Here is an 18,580-nt window from a genome sequence, read left to right as displayed (position 1 = left end):
TTCAGACCTGTGATTCAGACGGAGTCAAAATGGAGTCAAAAGAGATCTTTGCTCTTTTGCGTTCCTTGAATCTGGAGTCAAAATTCAAAACTCTCACAAGTAGGTACCTCGCGGATTCGTGCTCTTTTTATGCTTCTTGTACACTCTCGTTTAAAACAAGACATGACGCTTTTGACATTGACAGTTGACACAAACAATACAATCCAAACAGTAAGTCTGCCATTTTGTTTTTTGCTTTAGAAAGGCGAAAAAACTAGCGCGGTTTTAGTCACGTTTCAGTGAAATTAAACCAAAGAAAGAAATCAATTTACTGCACATTTTCTAATAATTAAGAGTCGATAACTGTGATTCTCATGTCTTACAACAAGTGTAAGTTTATATTCCCTATTTCAATATGATTAATATAAATAGTTGGCGGCTCATCCTCCATTCATGCGGAAAAGGTTTAGATTTCTTCGTTTCGTTTGTCTAAAGAATATGTTTTAAATACAATAAAATCAGATTCGAAACGTTAAAACTTTAGCTTTCCATATTATTATGATTAGTTTACGACCCAAAACCAGAATCTTATAGTATTGATTTATTGAACAGAGCATGTGCAGCTCTTCACACTTCCTATTTTCGTGTTTATTCAGATAATACCCGCAACTCCGGGCGCTTCAATACGCCCGGTCAATTTGTGCCTGCTGGAGAGGTAAGTTTTGTAACACTGAGCTTTGTACCTACTAATTTACTAATAATAAAGAGCAATTACGCACGTCCGACTGAGTCGCCGGGCAACAAGTCTATTCTGCATAGTGGGTCTAAGCGTCTAGCATTGTGCGCTTTGGTACCTTACTCTTAGATGCTCTGAGCTTACAATAAATACCATAGCTCAAGGAAGAAGTCCAAAATACTTTCAAGTGGTCCATAATATTATTGACCAAATCCAAAATTTCCAAATTTGCTCTAATCATAGGCTCAGATTAATGAGAAAAAAAGTTTGTACAATAATATCATGGATGGAACAAAGTGTTTTAATTATAAAGGAGAGTATGGGGAAACTTAAACCAAAAGAGATACAGAAAGACAGTCTTTGTTGACTATTGCTGTATTTATTTCCTTAAAAGATAAACAACATAAAGAAAATACAAACTATGCCAAAATTTGATTCCATAGTACTGGTAAGTAACAAGTTTAATTCTTGAATAGACTGTGACACCAAGGTAAGCGTCAAGGTCGCTTTCTTTAGGATTTAAAGGACTACTTCTATAGACATTATGTTCGCTGCATCAACTCCATAGCATAGTTGATCCTATAGTATGCCTATGTCCATAGAAGTCCATATAAAGAATATTAACAGAACTAGGCAAGATGGTGCAGGTCAGATGCTGGGTAGCTCTAATGAGCTATGACCTTAAGGCTGAGGACTATAGGGCTTTGAATTTGCTCAGAATTTACTTTGAGTTAAAATGAGAGAAATTTATGCCACTCACATGTCTTGTTTTAACTGTCTTATCAGCAAATTATGTCTATAGAGTACAGAAAGTACTGCCTAAAAAGCAAAAGTCAATAAAGACATAACAAGAACTCTTGTATCTTTAAAAACTTCCTCATACATAGCCTGATAAGTAAAACTGTACCTAAATATCCAAAATATACAAAAAGTAAAAACATATAAATAACGAGCTATATGTTAACAGCACAATGCAGAGCCCACAGACCCCTGGCACTGGCCACACAAAGTTGCCAGCCACTCTCCAACTGCGCCCAAGCTTCTGCCTACCACCTATGTCATACCAGATGAGAGTTGACACCTTATCTCTTGCGACATGTGGTGTCCACCAAGGCATTGCTTATACTGTAGCTGAGAGGTAAAGAGCTACAAATCGTAATCCTAACCTATTCTGCCATTGTATTTTGTAAGAGAGTTTCAGGATGTGAAGTAATAAATGTAAAACTAGTTTTTGAAAAAAAAAAAATACAAGTTGTAATTTAAAAAAATTAATAGCCAGTGTCACAGGATGATGTAAGGATTCTAACAATACATCCAAAAAATTCAGGCTATTAGAGGCTTATGGAAGCCATATTTAGACCTGTTATTTTAATTTAGAGATTGTGTACTACAGAATTAGCCACATTACTGGCTACAATGCAGAGATGTGACAGAATCCTGTTATATTCAGCCAATCACAATATTTCAATTGTAGTACCACTCCACAATCACCACTCCATACTAAGGAGGCTGATCTTTCCATTACCCTCATGAAATTTATGTAAATAGACTATGTATTACTATTAGATTAGCTAGAGACATTCTGAATATGCTAACAAACATTGTTAATACCTAATTTCACTCCCAATGTACCTAAATGTTGGAGACAACAAAGTTATAAGTAAAGTAGTGATAAGGGTAAAATCTGTTAGCATTTGAATTGGTATATATAGTACCATTTTGTCAAATCCAGATTTCATAACAATGAACATGTCACACTTTACCTCTCAACTACCCTGAATATATGGAGTATTGTAAGTTGGGCCGATGGTGCGTGCTTGCGGGCGAAGTGTAGGCCTCTAGGAGGGTGGCTGAGGACTGAGAATGCATTATGGTCACGAGGCGCCAGTTTCGTGCACATACCGGGTTCTCTAGACTTAACTTAGCAGCCCCACGCTCCTGGCATGAGACTGCCCTTTGCCATTGCAACAGAGCTAATGTCTCGCGGCAAACGACAGTTTTGTTGCGGATCGGTGCAGGATGTTGGTGCAATGGTAGAGGCTCAGCGTCATGATAGGAATGTGGTGGGACGTGGTTAATGTGCGCTCATATCTGAATGGCGAGGTTGACTGACTTGGACGTTGTTGAAGGACTGTGTGGACGGAACTTCCTATCTTTCTTTTTCTTCATATGCTTATTCAGGCATTTAGACACTGTCCACCAACTGTACATCATTCTCTAATCTCTACCTTTAAGTGACTTGGAATGAGGGTGCTCAAACCATCAATCTTTTAGGATCTATTAGATTATCATACTCAACAACCATTCACATGAACCAGAAAAAGTTGACTGTTGCAGTATCAGGTAGTAGAACTTGTATCCCAAACATGGTGGAATAAATCACAATTTAAGGTAATTTCCCTTTGGATTTGCAAGCTATTTTTAACCTGACCTATTTCTAATCCTTCCCGTTATACAATACGTCAATTGCAATTTACCTGATTTGAAAAACCCCTGTTGAGTTACGTGCTGGTTATTCTTGGTACAAAGGGCATTCTAAACTAGGTGGGGTACAAGGGTAGGTTTTGAAATGTAAACGCCCTTCTGATCCCACTTGTGATGTTTCCCCTGTGGTATGAGTGGTGTGAGCGTGTGTGGGGTGTGAGCGCACATTGGCAGCGCGGCACTGAGCCAGCTGTCGGCGGGTCCACAGGGCGGCTACGGCGGCGCCCCGGCGCAGGCGCGCACGCTGCAGCCCGTGCAGTACAACAAATCGGTAAGTAAACTACTACTACGCGCAAGGCACACCGGCAGCCACCGGTGTAATGCAGGGTGTGATTAGAAAGCAAGCGAATACTTAGCGCTAGTAATTATTATCATACATATTACCTAAACACAATCCGATACCTATACCCATATTTTGCGTTATAGACAGTATTAGTGATTAAGTACTCCAAACTGAAAGATTTTAACGTGGTCGTGGTTGTAGTAATAAAACACATTAACTTCACAAACTGAATTATATTATTGAGACTAATTTTACTAATTTTGTACAAAGATTGTTTCGGAGACAAATTAATTGGACACGTAATTTTTAACCAAGAGGGCGGAAACATAGATGCTATAAAAGACATTGACTTTGACATTTCATACATAGATAATAAAATACAGTAGAGGTGTCAAATATGGTTAGATTCCTATATCATAATATTAATGTTTGTTACAGAAAAATATTGAATATTTTTTACGTTAAAATATATTAACTATCAAAAAAAAAGCCGCAAGCAGAAACTTGCATGCAAACGATTTTCAACCTTATTGACATATTTCAGAAAACCACATATTAGCAATCTATGAATGATAATGAGCAAGAATATGACAAAATAACAACTTTCTCGTTACCGTCAATAAGGTCGAGAATCGCTTGCACCTGTTTTTCTGTTGCTTTCACCCCTAGCGAACCATTATACAGATTACCACCTTAAAAGCGACGTCTGGGAGGTGTCGGAGGAGGTTCTGTAGAAATATATTATATCACTTTAAAAAAACAAATAATTTTTATTTTGTATTTTTATACTTAAATTATTTCTTTTCATTATTTTTTTTTTTATAAGAATCATCAAAAAGAAGTGAGAACTTATCGCCGGCGCACTACTGAGCACGGGTCTCCATTTCAATAACACTCAAGTAATAAAAATAGTACCTAACACGATATACTAGTACCAACAAATTTCAAAGGCACTTGTAAACCTTTACTTCAATAAGTACCTACAAGCTTCACAAAAATAAATAATAGATTCTGTATTCCTTGTTAGCACCCTTCAAGTTCAGATACGGAACCCTAAAAAGCATGACAATAAAGAAATCCCGAAAGACGTATAGTATATGGTAATAATTTTACTCTAAATACCTAGGCACCTATACCTACCTACGTATTTATGCAAAATTAAAAACAATTGGAATGATAAAGAAATGTCAAGAAGGTACAAAAAGTAGATAAGTTTACCCAGTTACCTATTTAAAAATCGTTTTAATAACGAGTTTTTATTTTAGCCTTCATCACGGCTAAAACTAATACAAAAATCGAACAACCCAAGCTCCAAGCACGCCGGAGCTATAACAGACACTCGGTTCCTATGGCTACCTCCCAGTTCCATCATGAGACCCTGGATATAATCCACTATGCCCACCCGGTTCCATCATGAGACCACACAAACACACACATTTCCAAAAAGACCAATACAATTTACGTACCTAACCTATAATAACAAATATGCGCGTCACAAATCTACAAAATCAAGTAACTAACCTAATCTTTGATAATATCAACTCCGAATATCGAAATATGATATTATTTACATTCAGTATTCACCCACAACCAAGTTCACAAATAAATAAAACTACTGTCCTGATTGAATAGCAAAATCGAAAGAATCTATTTGATAAATGAAACTACCGAGGGGCGATATTCCAAACGAATTAAAAACCAACGCGTAGCGATAGAATATAATATTTTATCGCGTATGATATTCGCTACTGATATCGTGTGACGTAGATCGTAGGTCTATCTTTGGCAAACGCCTCGTCAAATTTAAAAGCAATTACTAATAGAAAATGTATTGCTTTAAAAAATTTATATTAAATATGGGGTTTAAGGAATATCTAATATCCTGAATATTTTTTTATATTGAATATGTATTATAGATAAATTATTTTTTGACACCACTAAAATACAGACATAGGGTTGCATTCTTTTACAACACAAACCCGCAATGTATAGCGTGCAAGATTTGGGGTTAATTCCCCACCTATTACGCGGCATTGACCCCGTGGCTATCTACGCAACTTTCGTTGACACCTAGCGTCAGTCAGATGTTTTACTTGCAATACATTGCAAACTTTTAAAAAACACTCATAGGATTTTTTCCCTGGTTTTTGTGGTATCTTATCAGTAATTAATACCTGCCCTCGTTTTTGCTAACACCCCCTATATGAACTCTAATTAAGCTTTATTTACTTTGGCATAGTGCGTCTTCCTTGTTTTGTTTTCAGTGTGCCAATTTCAATGGTATGACCAAGTACATAAGGCTGAGTTTAGGTAGACTGTACACTATTATCCACAGCTAAAACTAACCATGCCCTATCTATCCATACCTATCACTAAGGCTGAGATTTATAGAGGGCACTTTGACTTTGCTCAGATTTAAGACTAAGGACACTGTTAAAATGAGACTGCATTATACTGCTGGCATAAATCTGTCTCGTTTTAGCTGAAACTTTAAGTCTAAGCCATAATAGCCTAATATTATATTTTGTCTAAGCAAAGTCAAAGTGCGCTCTATGCATTTCAACCTTAATGCTCTTGATCTTAATTACCGAAGTTAGCCATTACAACTTCAGTTTGACTTTCAAAGTTAAAGCCATTTATTTAATAGGTAATTAAAATTAGGTAATATTATAATGTACATAAGGGGTACATATAAAGACTTAATGACTTTATTTGTTGATATTTCGACCCATGGCATGGCTCGTGGTCGACGGGACTGCTTGGTATTTAGGTAATGGTGATAATAATTAATTACGTAAACTTGAAACTAAAGCAACGAGGGTTCCAAACGGGCCCTTGTCTGAGAAGAGCCCACACCAAACTCAGCCGAGTATTCTTTTTATTCATTTTTTGTTTGATCCCAATTCGTGTTATATTATACATAGAAACTTCATGAAATCAGAGTTTTAAAGTTTTTAAAATATTTTTTCTCTCACACAGCAGGGCAATAGCAACCAAAACCAGAATAATTACTCTAACTTCCAAACTCCAGCGCCGCCGCCGCCGCCTGTCAAACCACTCGTGAGTATCTCAATTCTCGACGATGATTAGCATCTATGGTATGTATGGATATTGGATATATGTATGTTTGTATCTATGTGTGTAGCGCCTAAACTGCCGAGCAGATTTTGATGAATGTAAATGAAATAATAATGTCCTACCGACCGAATATCAGCCAAGGCGGCCAATCAAAAAAAATAATCTTAAAAGATTAGCCAACTGCATGAGAGGTATGCGCAATCACAGGCGAACTTTCTATTCCCTCACTAATAGCGCGATGGGTCGGAAATCCGACACGACCGGAGAGAGATAGGGCGCAGGACCGACGACTTAACATGCTCTCCGAGGCACGGGTGTGACACTGCCGACTTCATAACTCCGAGCTTATAGTAGGGACTTTCATACTATTTTTGGCCCAACCCGGGAATCGAACCAAAGACCTCGTCATACGCAGTTGAACATGCTTACCACTAGACCAACAAGGCTGTCAAATTTGAACAGCTTTTTTTATAGACGCTAGTCTAGTATTGCTTGGCTGCAATCAGACTTGCTAACAAGTGATGATGCAGCCTAAGATGGAGCGCGCTTGCCTAGAAGATGCCTATTCACTCTTGATGTGATCTGATGCAATAATGTGTAATTGTAACGCAGAACCAGCAAATAGATGTGGATATGAAGGTGGAGCCCAACTCTGACTCCCTGGAGGACAACCGGCCGCCGTGGATGAAGGCCAAGCTCCAGGGAGGTTCGTTTACAAGCGCTTCACCTTAGTTTACCACACACACAACACACAAGTACACACTAGATTTTCCAATCTGCACCTAAATTGACACTTCTTATTGTTTTTTGTCAAAAACGGAACCCTTATGGGATCACTTTGCTGTCTGTCTGTCGTGTCCGTCTTGTCTGTCAAGAAAACCTATAGAATCATGAGACAGGTAGATAGGTTACAGGTAGATAGACGATTCAAAAGCACTTGTAAAAGTTTACTTGACTAAAAATATATTCTATTCTATTCTAGTAGTTTGAGCTGTATGTTGACAGACCAGTCAGTCCCCTTTTTTTACATATTTGACATATTATTTAGATTATTGTTATCAATTGTTGAAATGGTGATTCATTTCAACAATTGATAATAATCAAAAATTTTACAGTGCTACCAATTAAAAAAAATAAAAGGCTTGGATTTAGTATAATTGTTGTTGCACAGTGAAGAAGATCTCCAACAAGGAGCGTCGCCGGCGCCAGAACGAGAACTTGCGGCGCCTGCTGTCGCCCAAGAGCGCGCTCATGGTGCTCAACGAAATCATGCCGGGCGAGCAGGTCACCAACGTGAGTACACTGCACAGCCTGTAGCCTGTGAGAGCGGAGTTGTTGGACAGTCTACGGGCACTTAACACTGGAATTAATAGTCTAGTCTGGAGGGAGGCTTCGGCCGTGGCTAGTTACCACCCTACTGGCAAAGCCGTGCCGCCAAGCGATTTAGCGTTCCGGTACAATGATGTGTAGAAACCACAGAGGTATGGATTTAGGGAAAAACTGCCATGCCCTTTCTAGGTTATCTCGCTTCCATCTTAGACTGCATCATCATTTACTACCAGATGAGATTACAGTCAAAAGCTAACTTGTATCTGAAAAAAAAGGGGCTACTTTAGGGGAAGGATGTGTGTACGAAACATGGTGTGTAGGTAAGTTCATGAAATGCGGTAGGGAATCCCAAATGACGCTCTCCTTCTGCGACGCCTGTGCACTCTAGGAGCACTTGCATCAGCATTTCATTGACTTCCATGCAAACCCTACATAGGTGTCGGTGAAATCTATTACGAAATGATGTTTATTTAGTGGGCGGACGCGCGCTATGATTGGCTAAGATATTGCACCATTCAAAGATAAGATTTCTGCGCAGGTACATTGACGTAATTTATAAAAGTACCGTTCAAGTTTATGTTGACTATGGTCTTGTTGAACTTGTCGTAACTTACACAACACAATAACCTTAACACTTTGAAACCGGCCTCCGCTCGTCGCCTTAGCGCTTGCTAGAAGGCCTGAAAAGTTGACAAATCTCAGCCCATTTCGGCTGAAGTCGAAGTTTCGGTGGGACATTAATAAGTATTTATGTTCACAATAGAGCCTCTCTTCTCAGCAATTCCACGTGGAGGCGGTCGGCGGCGCCGGCGGCAACCAGTACTTCCGCTCCAACACGTCGCAGAGCTTCTGCGCCGCGCTCACTCTGCAGGGGAACAACTACAAAGGCTACGGTACGTTACCTGCCTCGCGAGGCAGATGCCTCGTCCGAGCGCTGCCTCAACCAAGCTCATCACTTTAACCTTCAAAATGTCATTGCATAATTTATTGTACTCGTAATTTTATAATTTTGAAAATTTACATAGAACCACAACCTTCCTGGCTCACTGCTGAACGCTGTCTTGTAGGTGGGAGCAATTTATAATTGCTAAACTCGAGGGAGTTGCCCTCCTAGCAGACAGATGAGGGAAGTTGCGTTTGCAGGAGACAACAAGCTGACGGCGCGCAACGCGGCGGCCGAGCAGGCGGTGCGCGACCTCATCCTGCGCAAGATGACCAAGGTGCTGCTGCCCGAAGCCAACGACAGCATCACTGAAGGTGATTACTTGAATAAAAATATATTCTACTAGATGATGCCCGCGACTTCGTCCGCGTGGATTTGGGTTTTTTAAAAATCCCGTGGGAACTCTTACTTTTTCCGGGGAAAAAGTCGCCTATATCAGTTTCCCGGATGCAGCTACCTCTATATTTTTCATATAAATCTGTTAAAACGGATGAGCCTTTAAAATTTTTGATTTTCTGGGATGAAAAGTAGCCTATGTCCACTTGGTATAGTTATCTTACTTTGAAAATTGAACGACGAATTGATGACGGACAGACAGACAGACAGACAGACAGACAGACAAAGTGGTCATATAAGGGTTACGCTTTTCCTTTTGAGGTACGGAAGCCTATAAAAGCTACAAATAAATCTGTCAATCAATCAGGCGGCGCAAGACCGTGGTATGTGGAAGTCCCTACAAGAGTGATGTGCCCAACAGAGAACGTCTATCAGTTGATAATGATGATGAACTCTGTCAATATCTTTCAGAATCGACGGAGGGAGGTGAAGGCGAGGAGGAGGAGACCCTGCCAATGATCCAGCTGGCCTCGTTCGCGCTGCACAAGCTGTTCGCCGAGTGGGAGTACGAGGGACACAAGGTGCCGCAGCTCAGGATTCCCAACGCTTCCGTAAGTTTTCACTTTTGTGAGTTTTCTGGTTCAAGCTTCGGCCGTGGCTTGTTACCACCCTCACCGGAAAGCGTTCCGGTACGATGCCGCGTAAAAACCAAAGGGTTTTGGGTTCAATAAAAAAACTGCCATACCTGTCTACCAGGTATCCTGACCTACTTACTGCCAACTGTCTTAGATTGCATCATCACTTACCACCAGGTGAGATTGCAGTCAAGGGCTTATTTGTATTTGAATTTAAACAAAAATGGAGTGATTTTTTTTATTTTAAATAATTTAATTACGTTTAAAATAACTATTACTTACTTGTATTTAATTAGGTTTATCACTTTTTGCTAATTATCTAATATTAAGTTTACTTGGCGCAATACAATCGTTGTGTACACTTATTACTGACTAGCTGAAGCCCGCAGCTTCGCCCGCGTGGATTTAGGGTCTGAAATCCCGTGGGAAAGTTGTCACAAAGTTCCTCTATCGATTAAAAAAAAAATTACGCAAATCGGTTCAGAAATCTCGGAGATATCGGTAGCCTATTTTACTCCCTGATCAATCCTCTACTTGTCTGTGAAAACCCCGTCAAAATCGGTCCAGCCGTTCCGAAGATTAGCCTTTTCAAACAGACAGACAGACAGACAGACAGACAGACAGACAGACAAAAATTTTAAAAACGTGTGATTCAGTGTTGGTATCGTTCAAATAACCATTTGAGCTTAATATGAGGTAGTTATTTCGAAATTACAGACAGACACTCCAATTTTATTTATTAGTATAGATATAGTGTGTAAGTATGTAGTAAATGTAAAATATGTATATTGTAAGTGTTCCTTTTTAAATAAATGAATATAAAATATCGTAACTGGGTGTGGTGTCGGCAGGTGTCGGACACGGGGTCGGTGGCGGGGTCCGAGGGCGGCTCCAACGCGGCGCCGCGCCCGCGCGCCCTCAAGGTGAAGGTGCTGCCGGAGAACGCGGCCTCCATGCACCCCTGCATGCTGCTCACCTACATGCGGCCGCAGCTCGAGTACCGCGAGCTAGGTAACCATCACCCACTCATCATCATCGCCGGCTCACTACTATATATATGTATAATCTTACAAATCTAACAATTCTGACCATCAAAAGGTATACAATATAACCTACTTTGAATAAATGATTTTGAGTTTGAATTTGAATGAGAAAAGTTCGGTCATAGTCTACCACGCTGGTCAAATGTGGATTAGCAGACTTCACACTTTAAGAATGTTATGGATAACCCTCGGGCATGCAGGTTTCCTCACGATGTTTTCCTTCACGGCTAAAGCAAGTGATATTTAATTGGTTAAAACGTACATAACTCCGAAAAATTAGAGGTGCGTGACCGGAATCAAACTCCCGATCTCCCAAATAGGATGCGGACTTCACGACTATTTTCATTTCACATATTATAATTTCAGTAATGTGTGTATTGCAGGCGTGGAGGGCGACCGGCCACAGAACATGCTGTTCACGATGGGCGTGGACGTGGACGGCACCACGTACACGGGCAAAGGTGAGACACGCGGACAATACAAACGTTTTGGAGTTGCTCCACATTTGCTAATGTTTTGAATTCAGGTAAGTTTTATGAAAGTTTGGCATTCGCCCAATCTTCTAGCCAGTGTACTGACCACTCCTTTACAGTGTGTTTGATTAGAAATGAGGAGTATCAAATGTAACTGTACATGTAACATAACAAATGAGGAGTACATAAGTTTATAAATATTTGCTTGCTGCGAAATGGCTTGTTTTATGCCCTTGTCATACAATCTACTTTTTTGTCTCTAGAAGCATGGAATGAAATAAATATCTATTCTGGTTACAGCGACGAACAAGAAGGAAGCTCGCAAGCAGGCCGCGCGCGCCGCCTGCGCCGCCATCTTCGGCGTGAACTTCGACGCGCCGGCCTAGACGCGCACACAACACACCAAATAGTTGAGCGGAGTCTACTATTGTTGATATAACTATAGTTGTTCTACTTCACGGTGACCGCTCAGCGTTGCTTGTAGTAGTGAGTGTACCGGTAAGCTTTGACGCATTTGTGTGCGTAACCTTAGAAAACTAATAGTTTCACTCCGCAAAATCATTTAAATAAATAGCAACTCTTACTACGACACAATAAAGTGCAATTCACGTCGCACAGCGCTTTATTACCTAGCACTATATTTACCTAGAAGTTGCCTCTCTTTCTTTCTATTTATCTTTTCTCTTATCTTTTCTTGCGCGCGGCAACGGTCTGAATTGGCGGTCGGGTCCCGCCGGGTACTTGAAGCTCTAAACGCCAGGCCTGGCGCAGACACTGCCACGCACACCAATACAATGTGTACGTGTACACTCACACAGCCAGACGGTCTTCGTGAAATAGAACCTACCCTACCTAAATTCGACTTTATGTACTCTGAGAATAGCGTTTAAACTATCGTGAGTGATATCCATTATTTACAAAATATTCTAATGACTTACGGCTAAACTCACGTGATGCGTGCTTCCATAAAGAAGCAGGTTTCCAGAGTACTGCCACTTTTATAGGTTACGCCGATGTACCTGCGCAGAAGTCTTATTTGTGAATGGCGCGAAAATATTGTAAAAATGTAATGGTTCGAAACTAGTCGGACATACTCCGACTAACACGCGAGTTTAACCGTCAGAGATTTATATTTTTTAACTGTCAATCTAAACATCAAATTCATTCCTAAGATTACTAAGTGATTGGAAAATCGGTCCAATGGTACAGCTCGACTATCAGGGTACAACAAATGGTTCGAGTTCGGACTATAATAATAATTACAGTAATTATTATCCCGAATAGCGTGGCCACTTCGGCAAACAACTGGCCACATTATTCGGGATGCAGCGAATGTTTTGTGTTTGGCGAATTTTTAAATAAGTTTGGCGAATCAGCCGGCCGGCAGACGTGACGTTTTGTGATAGCTAATAGTCCTCTCTGGTGTATTAGGTATATACCGGAAAAACAAAGAAAAATAATCTCGCGGTTAAAAAAACTATATTCGGGTACGCGGAACAATTCCCAAAATCACGAACCATTTGCCGAATCCCGATAGTGGAGTCGTACCATAATAGAATAAGAAGTAGATAATTATACGCAGGATTTTCTCGGGCTTTGCGTAGAGCCTTTTAACGTTTAAAAAAAACTGACAGATTTTTACCGTTTAGTTTTATTTAGTTCCGTACCATCGTTCTAGGGTCCCGTTGGCACCATTCCGGGTACGGGACCCCGGAAACTAAAGGTTACTTCGGAACCCTAAAAAGATCTCTATCAAATCAATTATGGAAAGGAATTTTAACGGATCATGTGTACAAAATGCTATTAACAAATAGCTCTTGTAACAAAGCGTCTTGTGAAAAGAATTAAACAATTTTACTTTTTACTAAAACTGTGTTTTATTTGTGTGTTACCAGTTACCACCACCCGACATTACGGTCAAGGGCTGTCTTGTATCATAAATAATTTAACACTTCTCACACACTTCTTGACACAAATCGCAGACATCATCTAGATGGCCGCGATTTCATCCGCGTAGATTTAGGTTTGTAAAAATTCCGCGGGAACTCTGATTTTTGCGAATGAAAACTAGTCTTCATCTCCGGGTTGTAAGCTATTTCTGAATCAAGTAAATGATGTAAGTCATCCACGTCAATCTAGGTTTTGGGAATGGGAACTCCGGGACAAAAATAGCCTGTATCCTTCCCCGTGACGCTAACTACTAACCACATTATAGAAGTGGCACAATTCGTTTGCGCAACCTTACGCCGACTAAAACCCAATGAAATGCAGACCTTATTGCTTGACGCTAAGATTTTAAACAAGAACATTAGAGACTTGTGCTATCTCGCTCATAATTCGCACGAACAAAACATGGCGCCCAAGCCACTAATAGCGAACAGAGGCGCTGTGGATGGCTGAGATATTTCCCACTCAAAAATAAGATTCCTGCGCAGGTACATCGGCGGAATTAAGTTGTAATGTGTACCAAAATCGGTTTAACGGATGGGCCATGCCTATTAGACAGACACGCATTCGCATTTATAATATTAGTTGGGAATGGATTTTAATTTATCCATGTATTAAAAAAATACGAAAGTGGTAATATGTCTGCTAATTTTCACACGGCCCGTCCGCCGTTTTTAATGATAATAAATAACTTTGATCCCGGGAAAATTAATTTGATCACAGAAATTTAAAAACCTCTCAGTGGACAAAGTCGAGTACAGGCATAGCTAACATCCTGGGCATGTAAACCCGAGTACCAAGCTGCTTTTATCCCGGAAAATTTACCTACGAGATATAAAAAAAATCCACGCGGCCGGTCGCCGCTGCACTGCTGTATATAGCATCGGCGAATCCGAATTGAAATACAAACGTATTTTTAGTAAGTATTTTTTTAATATGGAGTATAGATTCTGTTTCGGTTGCACTAAAATTAGTTCAGTAACTTTTAGTAAGTTAATTTCTCTTTAAAAAATAATCCGAATAATTGTGCTATATTACATTCTTGATTAAGGATTTTTAGGGTATTAAAAATAGATATTATTAGGTATGTAGCTACATTTTTATTAACATCAGAAACAATAAATTGCAATTTGAGTCCGAAACACCATCTCTTTACCAAGATGATGAAGTTGTAAACATAAACAAACAAAATTGTACAAAAAATGCTATTACTATTTTAATAAACTTACTTATAATAAAAGTAGGTACGTCTTGAAAAATAAAAATATGTCGATAGTTAACTAAATAAGTAAACATTTTATCCCACCAAAAACATTTCATGTAAAAAGTTAGCCAAGACTCACAAGTTCATAATGTTTTCACTGTTAAAAAGTTATGAGATCTCTAGTAGAGCCAAGCCCCTAGCTGATCTTAGATTTGTGCTGGCCATGGGACCTATCCCAAGTCCAAAGTAATATAGCTCTTAAATGTTCTTGACTATATCACATTTATAACAATAAATAACAAATCACTCTACTTACAAGCTCTGATTCTACAAACCCTATATCTTGGTAAAAAAAGTACGGTTTGGCCGTTTAATAACTTTTAACGTTTAATATGTTATGTCATGTAATAGTTTTACGAACATTAAACGGCCAAGCCGTACTTTTTTTACCAAGATATAGGGTTTGTAGAATCAGAGCTTGTAAGTAGAGTGATTTGTTATTTATTGTTATAAATGTGATATAGTCAAGAACATTTAAGAGCTATATTACTTTGGACTTGGGATAGGTCCCATGGCCAGCACAAATCTAAGATCAGCTAGGGGCTTGGCTCTACTAGAGATCTCATAACTTTTTAACAGTGAAAACATTATGAACTTGTGAGTCTTGGCTAACTTTTTACATGAAATGTTTTTGGTGGGATTTCATTTCTTTTTGGCAGGTGCCCTAAATTTTTTTTGGATCTATTTCTTGTAGGTACATCATTTTCATGGCCCACTCTCTATCGTTACCTCTTTTTTTAAAAGCTTTTATTCAACTTGCAATGTACTCGTATGTAAGTATATTTGTTCGGGTGGAATCTTGCAACTCAATTTTGAAGCAGATATACCAAATTTCAGTCTTTTAGGACTTCAGGAAACACAGATACTTGGTACGTTTGATAAATCTGCCACGGACATCTTATCATGTAAACTTTAGTATTCGAGCAACAGATTTTACAGATATGCATCTCATATACGAGGGGATGAAGGGGGACCCGATTTCTTAATTTATCTGTTGTTCATAATTCTTGAAATTTGTACTTAATGCCAAATTTCAGTCTTCTAGGACTTCGGGAAGTACCCTAGAATTACAGACTAGAAGTTTTGACTTTCAATAAATCTGAAACTATAAAAGTTAGACAATTGATACTCAATGCGTTTAATCAATTTGCCATCTTATCCTGAAAATATCAGCATTCTAGCGACAGAATTTACAGATTTGCTTTACTCATAAGAGGCGTAGAGGGGGGAAAATTCCAATTTCTCAATTTTTCTGTAGTTTGTATGCAATTTCTAGTCTACACACCAAATTTCAGCCTTCTAGGACTTCGGGAATTACCCTAGAATTACAGACTAGAAGTTTTGACTGTCAATAAATCTGAAACTATAAAAGCTAGACAATTGATACTCAATGCGTTTAATCAATCTGCCAAAGACATCTTCTCCTGAAAATATCAGCATTCTAGCGACAGAATTTACAGATTTGCTTTACTCATAAGAGGCGTAGAGGGGGGGCATTGCCAATTTCTTAATTTTCCTGTAGTTTGTATGCAATTTCTAGTCTACACACCAAATTTCAGCCTTCTAGGACTTCGGGAAGTACCCTAGAATTACAGACTAGAAGTATTGACTGTCAATAAATCTGAAACTATAAAAGCTAGACAATTGATACTCAATGCGTTTAATCAATTTGCCAAGGACATCTTATCCTGAAAATATCAGCATTCTACCGACAGAATTTACAGATTTGCTTTTCCCATAAGAGTCGTAGAGGGGGGGCATTGCCAATTTCTTAATTTTCCTGTAGTTTGTATGCAATTTCTAGTCTACATACCAAATTTCAGCCTTCTAGGACTTCGGGAAGTACCCTAGAATTACAGACTAGAAGTTTTGACTGTCAATAAATCTGAAACTATAAAAGCTAGACAATTGATACTCAATGAGTTCAATCAATTTGCCAAGGACATCTTATCCTGAAAATATCAGCATTCTAGCAACAGAATTTACAGATTTGCTTTACTCATAAGAGTCGTAGAGGGGGGGCATTGCCAATTTCTTAATTTTCCTGTAGTTTGTATGCAATTTCTAGTCTACATACCAACTTTCAGCCTTCTAGGACTTCGGGAAGTACCCTAGAATTACAGACTAGAAGTTTTGACTGTCAATAAATCTGAAACTATAAAAGCTAGACAATTGATACTCAATGAGTTTAATCAATTTGCCAAGGACATCTTATCCTGAAAATATCAGCATTCTAGCGACAGAATTTACAGATTTGCTTTACTCATAAGAGTCGTAGAGGGGGGGCATTGCCAATTTCTTAATTTTCCTGTAGTTTGTATGCAATTTCTAGTCTACATACCAAATTTCAGCCTTCTAGGACTTCGGGAAGTACCCTAGAATTACAGACTAGAAGTTTTGACTGTCAATAAATCTGAAACTATAAAAGCTAGACAATTGATACTCAATAAGTTTAATCAATTTGCCAAGGACATCTTATCCTGAAAATATCAGAATTCTAGCGACAGAATTTACAGATTTGCTTTACTCATAAGAGGCGTAGAGGGGGGGCATTGCCAATTTCTTAATTTTCCTGTAGTTTGTATGCAATTTCTAGTCTACATACCAAATTTCAGCTTTCTAGGACTTCGGGAAGTACCCTAGAATTACAGACTATGAATAGTGATGATCATCAGTGAGGGACGAAAACGGCGTATTTTAGGTATCAATAAATCTGTAACCATAAAAGCTAGATATTTGATACTTAGTATATTTGGTAAATTTGCTGAGGACACCTTATACTGAAAATTTCAGCTTTCTAGCGTCATCCAGACCGAAGTTATGACGGGTCGAAAATACGGCGAAACACTTCGAGAAAAAGGTACTACGTAGCGCCCCGGCCGCCGTTTGGCTCGTCTTGGCGGGGGCACTGCCGTGCCCCCTGATATCCTAAATAAATGCTTGTGTAAATTGCATATTTCTTAAGTTAAACTGTTATGTCATCTATCTATATTTAGAATATTTTGGTTTCAAAATTAAATGTTAATATAAAAAAATATCACACACAAAAATTAACAATAAACGAGTAGGTACTGTACAGGAAACAACAATAATAACTAACAAAAATAAAGAACATCAAAAAATTAGGAAATCCTTAATTATCTAAATTATTTAAATAACTTGGCACTTTTCATTGTACCCTCAAACGAATGGACGCGATCAACCGACAATAATTTTAAAACTAGTCGCACATTTTTACTCTCGTCATGAGAGTTGAAAAATGTATTGTACCAAGAATGACAAGAAGTTAGTCCGCAAACGTACATAAATGCCGAGTTGAACGTCTTTCTCTCAGGCTCAGTTCTATAGATAGTCTAAATTAGAGATGTTACGGAGGTTCAATTCTGATTGTTCGGAGCTTCCGATTTATTTTGCACTTTTGATTCCGATTTCGGTTCCGATAAATTTTAATCGGAAGTTATCTCGAAGAATAGAATAGAATAGATTTTTATTCAAGTAAACTTGTACAAGTGCTGCTAACTTCACTACTAGTACCTAGTAGTACCCATAGGTAGTACCTACTGTTTAAGATTTTAAATTCGTTTTTCGATTCTATAGTTTTTACTATCAACACCCAGGCGACCCACCCAATACCTATAGCTTGCTTATTTTGAAATGACGTGCCCCAATACCGCAATTTACTCATCTAAATCAACAAAATTATGTAGACAAGCTATACCTGTATTATTTTTTGAACTAATAATAAGAATTTAACTGATGAATGATGTTTGTAAATTTATTTTCATTTAGACCTTTTCCGCCTCCGATTCCGAAAAACCAAATTAAAAACTCCAGTTCCGATTATTCCGAATTCCGATATAGCCACTTCCGTAACATCCTTGGTCTAAAATTTAAAAGGTTCAGTCGCCTTTCAACCTTTTTCAACTTTCGTGGTAGTTAGATTGTTGGTTTTGTCGATAATATCTTCCACCAAGAACAAACATGACATAGAATATACATTTCTTTTGATTATAAATTGAATAGTCAAGTGTTTTTTCTATGCATACCTAA

The 18,580-nt window shown here is 38.7% G+C and overlaps 2 protein-coding genes across 4 annotated transcripts in view; one reads left to right on the top strand and one right to left on the bottom strand.

The window, feature by feature from the left end:
* The first annotated feature begins 199 nt into the window (after positions 1–199).
* LOC123872853 (double-stranded RNA-specific editase B2-like) lies at positions 200–13,189 on the top strand. Of its 3 annotated transcripts, none has more exons than XM_045917441.1 (12): positions 200–369; positions 636–694; positions 3,408–3,470; positions 6,462–6,542; positions 7,173–7,266; positions 7,732–7,853; positions 8,668–8,782; positions 9,033–9,146; positions 9,640–9,779; positions 10,655–10,814; positions 11,230–11,307; positions 11,620–13,189. In XM_045917441.1, the coding sequence occupies exons 1-12, from the start codon at positions 354–356 to the stop codon at positions 11,703–11,705; spliced, it is 1,128 nt and encodes a 375-aa protein (XP_045773397.1). In that variant the 5' UTR covers positions 200–353; the 3' UTR covers positions 11,706–13,189. The 3 variants fall into 3 exon arrangements, with proteins under 3 accessions (XP_045773397.1, XP_045773396.1, XP_045773398.1); XM_045917440.1 differs by having other exon boundaries at positions 3,408–3,476; XM_045917442.1 differs by lacking the exon at positions 3,408–3,470.
* LOC123872845 (rab9 effector protein with kelch motifs-like) overlaps positions 4,781–18,580 on the bottom strand; it is a 35,508-nt gene continuing 21,708 nt past the window's right edge. The window contains exon 8 of the transcript XR_006797555.1: positions 4,781–4,791. The gene's annotated coding sequence lies outside the window, so the exon portion shown is untranslated. The remainder of the gene's footprint in view (positions 4,792–18,580) is intronic.

Source organism: Maniola jurtina, chromosome 15, assembly GCF_905333055.1.
Source record: "Maniola jurtina chromosome 15, ilManJurt1.1, whole genome shotgun sequence".
NCBI classification, from domain to species: Eukaryota; Metazoa; Arthropoda; class Insecta; order Lepidoptera; family Nymphalidae; genus Maniola; species Maniola jurtina.
This window is presented reverse-complemented; position numbering and strand designations above follow the sequence as displayed.

Coding starts and splice junctions, on each gene's coding strand:
- LOC123872853 (XM_045917440.1), top strand. Junction 9,147..9,639: donor CAACGACAGCATCACTGAAG/GTGATTACTTGA, acceptor AATATCTTTCAG/AATCGACGGAGGGAGGTGAA. Junction 9,780..10,654: donor TCAGGATTCCCAACGCTTCC/GTAAGTTTTCAC, acceptor TGGTGTCGGCAG/GTGTCGGACACGGGGTCGGT.